General features: G+C 47.7%; 1 protein-coding gene across 3 annotated transcripts in view; it reads left to right on the forward strand.

The window, feature by feature from the left end:
* Window positions 1-12,091, forward strand: part of CGN (cingulin) — a 2,193,661-nt gene that overhangs the window by 2,072,326 nt on the left and 109,244 nt on the right. For all 3 annotated transcript variants that reach the window (XM_069650469.1, XM_069650484.1, XM_069650476.1), the window contains exons 18-20: window positions 6,970-7,088; window positions 7,266-7,374; window positions 7,845-8,008. In XM_069650469.1, coding sequence (XP_069506570.1) covers window positions 6,970-7,088; window positions 7,266-7,374; window positions 7,845-8,008 — 392 coding nt within the window. The remainder of the gene's footprint in view (window positions 1-6,969; window positions 7,089-7,265; window positions 7,375-7,844; window positions 8,009-12,091) is intronic.

Genomic DNA, 12,091 nt, shown 5'->3' on the forward strand with positions numbered 1-12,091 from the left:
TTCCACAGCTTCCAGGTACGCAGATCCGGGCAGCCGGACCGCTCGCCGTCTCTGAACCGGTGCAAACAACAAAAAGGGGGGGGGGGTAAGGGCTTTTTCCAGTTCCCCTCCTCAGCGTCAGCCTTTGAGGGAAAGAAGGCATGAGACGCCCCTTCGGGTCCACATGTTTCCGGTGTGGGGCAGGCTTGCTCTCCATGCACAATTCTGGCGCTAGAATTTCGCTGACCCCTGGGTGCTCTCCGTAGTATCCATGGGGTACCGCCTTCCTATCCCAGCCCCTCCTCCCTCCTCCCTCTTCCCCTCCAATCCCACAAGTTGGGAAAGCAACTCTTTTGGCGGAGATCCGGTCGCTCGTAGAGAGCCAGGCAGGCGGGAAGTCCCAGCCTCCCAGCAAGGCTTTGGCTTCTACTCCAGGATTTACGCCATTCAGAAGAAGAACCAGGCGAGCCTGAGAGTTGTGCTGGACCTTTCCACCCTCAACCTCTCCCTACCCCTGCAAAAATTCAAGATGGTTACGCCAGCTTTTATAGCGGAGACATTGGATAGGGGAGACTGGATGTGCTCCCTGGACCTGAAGGAATCAGGAGCAGGGCTCGAAATTCGAGATCATCAACGTACCTCCAGCTCTCCACCCAGACCTAACTTGGTGGTCCATGGACTGCAACCTAAGGACGGGCAAGCTCTTACGGCCGCCCTCTCCGCAGGCCACCATCACCACAGACTCCTCGCTCGAAGGCTGGGGAGCCACCCTGGACGATAACTCGGTCCACGGCACCAGGACTCGACGGGAGCAGGAATACCACATCAATTGGTTGGAGCTGAACACCATCTGGCTAGCGCTCAGAGCATTCCTACCACTTCTCAAGGGAAAGGTTGTCCTCATCCAGATAGTCAACTCGACCAGCATGTACTATGTCAACAAGCAGGGAGGCACCAGATCCCCTCCTCTGTGCAGACTGGCGATGAGCATGTGGGAATGGGCCCTGGAAAACGACATTTACCTATCGGCAGTCCACCTCCCGGAGGAATCCAACCTGGAGGCAGACAGGCTCAGCAGGCTGGGAGTGGACAATTACAAGTGGCAGCTAAACAACCTCGTTATTCAGGAGATCTTCAACAGGTGGGGTAGTTCTCAAGTGGATCTCTTTGCCACCTGGCACAAGAAGTGTCCCCAGTTCGCATCCTGGCAGGGCCAGGACCCCAGCTCTCTGGGCGATGCATTTCACCTCCAGTGGACCGGCATGAAGGCCTACGCCTTTCCGCCTACGGCCCTGATCCACAGGGTAATTTGCAAGATCAAGGAGTCTCAACGACTCCTCATCATTCTGATGGCTCCATGGTGGCTGGCCAGGCCATGGTTTTCGGACCTACTCAGCCTCTCGGAGGTGCCCCCTATGCACCTTCTGATGGGCCCAGCACATCTTCTGGCGCAGCAGGAGGGCAGAATCATCCAACCCGCACCAGGGAAACTAGCCCTCACAGCGTGGTACCTGGGCAGGTAACGCTTCGGCACCTTAGCCTCTCACAGGCCAATCTGGAGATCATATAGGGCGCCAGGAGCAAAGCCACCGGGGCCCAGTACAAAAGCAAATGGAGCAGATTCTGCCACTGGGCAGACTCCAAGGGAATTGACCCCTTGGTCTGCAATTTGGACAACGTGCTCTCCTTTTCAGCGCACCTCGCTCATTTGGGCGTACAGGTGGACAGCTGCCGTACATACCTTGCAGACATTGGTGTTTACAGGAACTCGGAGGAAGCCATTTTTTCCTCCTCCAACCCTATCGTCAAGAAACATCCGACTGGTCTCGCTAGGCTCTACCCACCTGTCAAGAGACCACACCCTCTGTGAGACCTTAACATAGTCTTGGGCCCCCGGCGCACAAACCATTCAAGCCAATGGCGTACGTGGACATTAGGCTGGTCACCATCAAGACGGCCTTACTAGTCGGTCTTACCTCGGCTCGCAGAGTTAGTGAGATCCAGGCGCTGGTCGCCTCTGAACCATATACCACCTTTCACAAGGACAAGGTAGTCATGCAGACGCACCTGGCATTTCTGCCCAAGGTTCCATCTGCATTTCACTTGAACGAAAAAGTAGTCCTTCCTATGTTCTTTTCCGATCCCAAGGACGAAGCACAGAGAGTGCTGCACTGCCTGGATGTCAGGCGTGCCCTAAAATTCTACTTGAACAGGACCAAGGTTTCTGCAAGTCTGACGCCTTTTGTCCGGTTTGGAGGCTTGAGGCCAGGCTATCAGGCATCTAAGGCCTCCATATCCTGCTGGATGGTCTCTGCCATCAAGGAAGCATACGAGGGCCAGCACAAGCCGCTCCCGGCCAACATACATGGCCACGCAGTTAGGGCCAAGGCAACGGCCATCCCCTTCCAGTGCCACGTCCCTTGGCAAGTCATAAGCAGGGCGGCCACTTGGGCCTCTCCCTCAGCTTTCTGCAAACATTACTGTTTGGATGCCGGCTCTAGATCTGATGCGGCTTTCGGACAGGTGGTTCTCAGGAACCTATTTGCTTAAAGAGTGTCTCCTCTCCACCCTGGGGCTACAATCAGTTGTAATCGCCCATACAGTATGGAGGAAAGGGGACAGGACGTAAGAGTAATTATAAGTTATTCACCGTAGTGACTTACGTACGCTTTGTCCATAGTCCCCTTTCCTCCATACGTCCCACCAACCTCCCCCCCTAATAATACTGGTGTCATTAGGCAATGTTAAATCTATTGTCGACGCGTCAATGGGGACTGAGGTGTGGTGCCGGAGGGCGGAGTCAGGGCAGCCCATGCTCCCTGGGCCGCACCCCCACGCGCCTCTAAATTTAAAGGGGAAGAAGATTTTTTCTGGTGAAAAAGGTTCAGTCTCCCGTCCCTTGGAAGGGACGCCCATACAGTATGGAGGAAAGGAGACTATGGACTAAGAGTATGATAGTCACTACGGTGATTAACTTATAATTTCCCTATTTCTAAGGGGCTTGCCCTGTCTCAACCTCAGATAACTTAGTGGTTTGTCAGAGTGGCCGTCAAAAGAAATGTTCTTCCTGTCCTCAGTCAGAAAACCTCTGACTTACCCCTACCACTAGAAACATAAAGTAGCGTTTGTGTTTCCATCACCAGGAGAATGACTCCCTTCTCCTGGTTAACACTTCAGTCTTGTAGCAATGTCGGAGTAATTCCTTTAATGTTCAACTACAATGGACATGGGGAATGTCTTCCTTCTCCTGGTCCTTCTGCAAAAGCTCCACACAGGGTTCTTTAAGCACTTGTTTGGAAAACTTGGATTTGTTTCTCTAATTACTTCCAGGACGTATTGAAGCTTACAGCCTTATTTGCCTTACACTTGAACTTCTGGTGAACAATACTATCCCCAGGGTTTTCTGTATTTCTCCCACATGTCTCTTCACTGGTTTCTCCCAAAGTATTAACTTGATGAGGGTGATGTCTCCGAAGCCCTCTTATTTTCCAGCTGTATTTGATGTGCCTTTACCACGGGGAAGAGGGCTCCCATGACACTCAGTTTTATTAGTGGTATAAAATGGACCATTGCGAAAAGGGAGATGATTCCCAAGGCACTGGGCCTCATTACCAGTATGGCGGTAAGGCAACAACGGCGCTGGTATTGCTACCGGCACCGTTGCTACCGTATCACCATACTACCAGTTCAGCTCGCGGGTGCCCTTGCAGCCACCAGGTCTGACCTGGTGGCCGTAACGACACCTGCGAACAGATCATGATGGTAGCACTGGTACCGTTATTAACAGTACCAGTGCTACCACCCTCCCCATTCCCATTTAGCCCTGTGGGGCTCAATGGGGATGTACCGGGTCTGGCACCCACAAAAGGGCAATTACCAGGTCCGGCTGGGCCGGAATAGCCCGGTAATTGCCCATTTGTGGGAACCAGACCCGGATTGGAGTTTGGAGGTAGCCTTCCCGGTTTAATGAGGTCCACTGTGTTGGAACAGTGGTATTAGTCGGTCCACTGCACCGAGGGAGATGACTCCCGATGCAATCTGGTCTATTCGTGCCATTTCCTGGACAGCACCCGGTCTTTCCACCATTCCCATTACCTGCAGTATCCTTGGGACATGGTTCTGGTTCTTCATGGGGTTGCAAGCACCTCTCCTCATTTTTTCTGCTTCCTGCATGGCTCTGCGGCAGGCTGCTGTTCTTGGCGTTGTTTCTGGACCTGGCGGTCCACCTCTGTGGTCGCGCCACCACCAAGTGACTCTGTTCTGTGATGATTTGCTAGGTATCCTTCCCATGAGGTTATGGAGGTGCGGCCGCTACCCAATAGCTCCCTTAAGGGTGATTTAATACGGGAGGACCTTATGGGGAGGGACTCCTTCTCTGGGGATAAGGAAAACCACCTTCGGTACAATCCATTGTACAACATAACACCCCTGCATTCCTTAAATCTGCCCCCTCCATTTCAAACCATACTATTGAGAGTAAACCAGCATATTTCTGTAGTGCCTGGGGTACAGCCAAGACATAAAATACTAGGATGAAGAAGAGCACAGAAAACATGAGGAATTCTGACTGTGCTCATAATAAGGGAGCCATGAGGAATACCAAGGAACCATTGCCAACAGGTGTTGACGTTATGCTAGGGCATAGTAAGCCCTATAAAGTGGAAATAGAACAATGACTTGGCGTCTTTGTCTTCGATCCTTGTCGGTGAACCAGCCCGTTTCGAAGTTTGCACACAACCCAAAGAGAGGGCTCTGCAGAGGACACTGAGTAGCTGAAGGAGTCCATGATGGGTCCTTCATTGGCAGGACGAAGCCCAGCGGGAAGCAGGCGAGGCAGTGGCACAACTGCCAGGAGGAGGTGGACCATGCGGTCCCCTAACAGTGCCGAGACTTCAAGGAGCCACAACACACACAATTGCCACAAAGGCAGCAACGGCTGCAGGAAGCAGGAAGGTGACGGATCCCAGTCCCTGGAGAGACTGATGCTGTGCAATAAAGTCCCAGAAGTAACTGGAAGCACAGGTGGACTCGTGGGGGGAGTAGGGAGGTCTCTGTTTCATGCTGGCAAAAGCCTATCCGAAGGCCATCAAGGGTTGGGGACCACTATAGAAGGGAGCTAAGCGTCTGAGGAAATCTTCCTTATACAAGTGGCAGAGATAAGCCCACTGACCACCAGAGAATAGTCTGGGTCCCCGATATAAGTAAAGCAAGCATCAGAGGAAACCATTCTCGCAGCAATGGCAGGGATATGCCCACTGACGATCAGAGAAGGATCTGTGACCCTACCAACCCTGAAACAGACATCAGAGGAAATCTTCCTCATTACAGTGGCAGAGATCAGTCCACTGGAACCCACAGAAGAACTTGGTTCTTTGGTGATCTATTGAAAGAGAGAGTGCCAAAATAAAACCCAAGTGGAAAAGGAACTCGCAAACACCAGGAGAAGGGAGCCATTCTCCTGGTGAATGGAATCCTTTAAAGTACACTGAAGAGACGCCAGTGGAAGGGAGTCATCCCTTTGGCCTTTGTTTTTAACTATATTGGAGAGTGCAGACCAGTACTCCTGATCCAGAAAGTTGACTGTACAAAGAGCTGGAACTACAAGCCAGGGAAAGGGAGTTATTCCCCTGCCACCTTTGTGCAAGAGAACATTTTGGGAACGCCCCCTGTGTTCCAGGGGAAGAGTCATTCTCATGGAGAAGGACATTTCTGTTTGATTATATTATTCTTTAGTTGCAGTTTAAGGGATAGAAGTAGGTTGTGACACAGGACTGTGGACTTTAATTTTGGACGGATATTCTGACCGATCCTTTAGGTAATAGTTTGAGGCAGGGAAACGCCTCATAGAGGTAGGGATAGTATGGGTTATTTTACTGTAAATAAAGGTCTATAGCAACAAACAAGCCACCCTTGTGTCAGCTTCTTTCTTCGACACCCTTACAGCTCCCTGCCGGCTCCCAGGATGATTCGGCATTGTTCTGGCGAGATGCTTCTGCTTTGCCTTCGATCTTCCCAGTTTGAACTTCCCAAGTTTGGTTTGCATACTGCAGGCTTCCGCGATGAGATTCTCCTGGTCCTTTCTTGCTTTCTGCTTTATATTGTTGACTCAACCCTTTCTTAACGTCAACACCATTCACTAAAGTCTCTTCAGTATTCTTCATGCCTCCTGTGGGCCACCTCATTACAGCACTTGACAGTATTTGCATACTGCTATACCATATGCTTCCCTTGCTCTTACCCAGGTGCATATCCTTATCCCCAGGAGCGGAATCCCTCCCCATGAGATCCTCCTGCATATTACCTAGGGGGACTATTGGGTAGCGGCCTCACCTCCCTAGCCTCATACAAAAGGTCTCCCCCCTGGGGAGAAGTGACGAGACCTGGCGAATTGTCACAATAGCTGCAGATGAGCAGTAGATAACCATACGCAGTCCCCAAATGTAAGATCTGGGCTTGGTCGTCTATGTTGGTGGGCAGAACGTTGCTGTATCTGTTAGGTTATAGATTATATATGATTGTTACTGTATATTTGTTTTATAATTATATAAAATTAAAAATAGACTGGGGTTACTAATTAATTAATTTCAATTTTGGAGCTTAATTGTTTGACTTAAAAACACAGTAACTTGAAATACAAAGGAGCCTTGCCTACTAAGGACCAGAGCTGCTCTTATCCTGGTGTTTTCCTCTTTCCGTTATCTCCAAGCCTGGATTTTTCTGTGATTTGTAACTTTGCAAGCTTCACCCACACTGTCCTATCTTTGTGCATCATGTGTAAGAGTTTTCCTGCCCATTCATTACCTGCAAAAAAAGTGTCCCACTTAGTGCCAAATATTGTTTTTTAGTAAGGTGATCAGCCACCCAGAAAGTAGAGCAGTCAATTATAAGTTTGTTAAATGTGATTTGAGAGTGACCTTGAATTGTGAGGTTCTTGAACTATGTACCATCATGTTCACAGCTTCCTATTTGTTTTGACCTTTTTCCATCCAGAACAAAGAACTGAAGAATCGCTTGGCCAATTCTGAAGGACTACAGAAACCAAATGCAAGTGTATCACAACTGGAGTCCAGAATTCAGGAGCTTCAGGAGAGGCTGCAAGCTGAAGAGCGGTATATAATTTACTGGAGGCAACAGTGCTTATTTTAATTTGTCTGGAGAAGTAAATCAACACCAAACTAAATGGCATTGCTGGATCTATGTACTCCATACAGGAACAAACAGGATCATGCCATTCATTCTGGTGAAGTGTTTGTTTGAGCCTGAAATTATTTCTCTTTGCTTTCTAGAGAGAAGAATACATTATTGTCTTCAAACCGTAAACTGGAAAGGAAAGTCAAAGAGTTTACAATTCAGCTCGACGATGAAAGACTGCATGTCAATGATCAAAAGGACCAGGCATGTAACTTAGCTATTTGTTTCTGTCGCGCACTACCACTATCTTCTGACACACTTCCTTTCTTCCTATGAATACTTGGTGTTTTCATTACTCTATCCTTTCCCATTTCAGAGAGCTTGCATCATTTCTACCATCATTACTGCTCTGTATTCCATACCTTAGTGAATTAATTCCGTCCTTTTTCTCATCCTGCTATATAGTATATGCTTGTGGTTCTCTCTAACATCTTTTTGTGGTGTGAGCTTTTATGACTGTCAGCATTTCACAGGTATACTAACTTAAGCATCTCCGTGGTTCAATCTTTTGAGGTCCTTTACCTCGTCACTATCTTCTACTGATGGTATCCTTTTTGGTCATCCAATCCTCCATAGTGGGTGGCATCTTTTCTTGCCCAACATTTTTTGTCCCCAGGTAGTTTGTTTTTGTTCACAATCCCAACTTTCTCTTTTCTTTTTTTACAATGTTGAAGCTTAATTTAAGGGTCAAAACTCTTAAGAGGCAAGTGGATGAAGCTGAAGAGGAAATTGAACGCCTTGAAGGGCTGAGGAAGAAAGCATTGAGGGATCTTGAGGAACAACATGAGATTAATGAGCAGCTTCAGACAAGAGTCAAGACCCTGGAGAAGGACACATGGTATGTCATTTGTGGCCCCAAAGATTGCAAATAGCCTTATGATCAGCCCTCAGGAAAAGGCAAAATGTTCTAAGAATTGCTGTTGATCTACAATGTGGAAATAATGTGTGAAATGGAAATTGTAGGAAGAAAGTAGTGTGTGGTTTAAAAAACACAGAGGGTGATGTGGAATTCTGGAGAAGGTCTTAACATTGGTGTTGAAGAGACAATCGCAAAAACATTATGTATGGACATTTGGGTTCTCATTTAATATGTAGTTGTAAAACACTTTCAGGATATGACGTTCAGAGGCTACTGCAGAGAGCTGTAAGCGATATCTTTGAATTCTGGCAAGGAACACGCATCCCATCATCCTTCATAGGTGGATGAGATAAATACCATTGAGTTTGGTAGCAATAACACTAATATTCAAGCAACAAGAGACATATCAGTTTATGATGCTGTGACGAAGTTGCCTGTTTATTACACAGCAAAGGAGACTAAGGATCTCTGGGGGCCTGGGGAAACAACGCTGGCCACAATTTAAACCCTGTAGGGTGGTGCTTGTAGGACCCACCACAGCTTACCCAGTGAATCCCCCCACCCAGGACCAATATAAAAGGTAAGCAGCTGTCGAAGGCAAATCTGCCTTCTGGTACCAGCAAAAGAGGATCTAGGATTATGTCTAAGTGGGCAACCATGCTCTCCCATAACAGGTTTTGCAGGCATCTATAATTAGTGAGCTATTTAACATTGAGTCTGGGTTCCATTTGCTTTACATCACCATATTTTGCTAGTCATGCCTGACTTTACATAGCCCTTCTGTTAGGGACGAGTCATCTTGTTACAGGTTTTCCATTCATTTCATTGGAGTCCACCCAGAAAATTTGCTGACTGATTTGGTGAGTTAGGCATTTTTAAAATCACTCAATCTCTGCAAATAACTTCATTTTGGGGGCACTGCTTAGTCCTTAAGGCTATCAGTATAGTGGGGCCCTGTTCCCCATTTAAATCTTTTTGTGTAGCAGAAGCACACCGCTTATGGTTAGTATCACAGAGTAATCCTGTTTCCCATTTCCTTTTTTACTTTAATGTTGTTTTCCCTCAGTCAATGTAGCCCAGACAGGCTGTTGATAGAGATTCTATATTTCTTGTCACTTTTTGGTTGCACTCCAGCAACCCTTTACTTTTTACAGGGAGGTAGCCATTTTGACCAGTGTAATGGCCAAAATGGTTAACCGCACTGGTTAAGCCTGTTGTTTTGCTCAATCATTGTTGGCCGTCTTCCTCCCTGGCAGGGGCAGGAAATGGCAATATATGTTCATTCTCTTCAAAGTCTCTATCCAGAGCCCGCAAAAAGACCTTTGTGTGTATAAACTAGTTTGGACCGTTCAATGAGTCCTGGACAACTTAATCCACATAGTGATGTGATGACTGTTTCTGTGCTGATTATCAATGATTGGTTATCCACTCTGGGTTTGAATGTTGTGGGTCTGTGATCGGTGGGGCAGGAGAAATCCACATCCGGGTTTCTGTGTATCAAGAGGAGATCTGGCGCCATTGAAGAAGTTAATCATTGGGATATGGAATCCAAACCATGAATGGGACATCTGGAAGGTGTGTCTGAGCCAAGTGCTGTTAAAGCAAACTTTTAGAGGGTGAAGCTCTGATTTTGTTTGCGTGGGTAGGCTTGCATGAAGTCTCTCTTCATTGTGCTAGTGGCAACAACTGGTTCAAAGTCCTGCACCTCAATAGATCTCCTTTTCAAGCTTGTGGAAACTGTTGGCCAGTAGCTGGGCTGCATCATGCATAGTGGAGACTTCTCTTCGCTAGGATGCATCCTCCAGTGCTGTGTATCTTGCTGGGTGACTTTGTTGATTGATACAGGCTTGGAGGCTTTGCTATTGCTGCTCTCCACTTGGTAGCGGGGCCATGCTAGTGCTGAAGTCCTTTGTTCATCCTCCCCATCAGCTGCAGACCCTTGTTGGGTCACCAAGATTGCTTCTCTCACCCACTGCATCATCAAGGTCATATTCATTGTGGGTACTGAAGCAGAGGTCCTTCATCATTGAAAAGCCAAGTCCAGCCTGGTGGTACCATAGAGAGAAGAGAGAGGTGAGTTGGAACCAGCAATGACCAATTCAAATTGGCCAACTATGTAGAAAAAGAACAGGAGGTGGCTGTTCCTAGTAAACCACACAATAGAACAAACCAGGGTTAATAGCAAGGCTAGAGTCCAGACCCAGCTAGGAACCTGTGCCCAAAGCCTGGCCAGGAGCCAGGCTTTAACTAAAGAAGTCAGCATAGCCAGTTACTTACTCAAGCGCAGATTCTTGTGGCAGTTGCACGCCCAGCAGCCCAAAGAAATAAGTTTGCATAGGCCCTCACTTGTTTTATTTAATTTAAGATGCTTGTCCTTTTTCTGTAGAAATCTCTTTTTTAAGGGATTCCTTCCTCTCATTAATTCCTCATCTATATCCTATAGGCATCGGACTGGCTTCAGAAATGTTTTGTTGGCGCCCATGACCCTATATATGATATCATTGGTGGCATACATGGAGCCGGCTGCGCCCCATGACCTCAGTTTTACCTGACATTTGACCTCGATGCTGACCTCCGGGAGAGCAAGTTGCACATTCCCCACCTCCGCGAGAGAAGAGCAGAGACCGTGGAAGCTGGAAAGGCTCAGCGAGGAAAATAACAAAGCCGACGGGAGCTGCCACCTGAAGACAGTGAGTGCAGATGGGAAACACTCATACCGGGATGCTCCGAAAACCTGAAATAAGCCTTTCTTGAATGTCGAACGTTTTGGAACCCGACATAAGCACTTTTGAATGCTGAAGCCAGTGCTTATAATCATGAAATTAATTGAAGGTGGTTTCAAGGGGGAAACAGATGAGTTTTGAATACCAAATGAACTGCAAGCATTATTGAATACCATACAGAATTAAAGCAACATAAAAGTATGATTGAATAAGCATTTCTGAATGCTGCACAGAGACAAAAGCAAATAATGAGCATGTTTTGAGTGGAATAAAAGCAATGTTGTGCAGGTGGCAAATACCACGGAGTGAATTGATTGAAATACAAGTGTTGGCAAAGCAAATAAAATCCCAAGAAGGGTGTGAGAAGAGAAACGAGTATTGACACAAGCCAAGTGGTCAAAGAACTACAAGTTAAGAGGAAACCTGGATTAGCAAGAGCCAGAGAAGTGTTGAAAGTGTAACCAAGTGAATGGTGACCAAGTTAGCCACGATCAAGTGTTGGAAGTAATTAATTCTGATCCAAGAAATACTCTTCACTGTCAAGGGAAAGCAGTGGACAAGTGTTGCTAAAACAATGGAAAAAGAGGTATTGCGTGACCAGTAATGGGTAGGCCGTGTGGTCTGTCAACTGCGCCTAGACCGACAGGGGGAACCCCTGCATCGGAGCAGTATTTTCATTTGTAAAATGTACAACCCAAAACAACAAGAACAAAAGAAGAGAGAGCTAGTACATGGTAGTATGCAGTAAGATCTGGTATTGATAGAAAATGAAGAGTAGGTCCAGCCCCTGGAGTATCTTGTCCAATAGTCCTATCATCTGGAGGCTCTGCTAACCCCCCTCCCCACTGTATACAAGTTCAGAGCTTCGAATACCATCAGAGGGCTGGGCGCTTATGCACTATCCCCGGGAACTGTTCTGCATAGTCGAAGCAGGGGTACCAGATGTAGTGAAATTGCCCATGTTGCTCATGTGAGCCGCTATGATTCTTTTTGCGACGGCTGTACCCCAGCATTTTGTCCACCACATAGGGATTGCTGGGCCCTCCAGGGATTTCCAGTAGCGGGCAATAGTGATCTTTGCCACCGTGAGAAGGTGGGTAATCAACTCAGCCGTGTGTCCAGTTAGTGGGAGCACCCCATCGCCTTTGTTGCCCACTGTCAGAGCTTGGTTCTTCCTGGCGCAGAGGCAGCACAAACGCCTCCCTTCCCGTTGGGTCTCGGCACCTGGGAATTGGCAACACAGGCCACCTTGAACCTTCGGATAAAGAGGGTTAGGGTCCACTGGATGGATGGGTACGGGAAGTTAGGAACACCGGTAAGAGGGATAGGTAGAGGTTCT

The sequence above is a fragment of the Ambystoma mexicanum genome, chromosome 1p, assembly GCF_040938575.1.
Source record: "Ambystoma mexicanum isolate Mex_15411 chromosome 1p, UKY_AmexF1_1, whole genome shotgun sequence".
NCBI lineage: Eukaryota > Metazoa > Chordata > Amphibia > Caudata > Ambystomatidae > Ambystoma > Ambystoma mexicanum.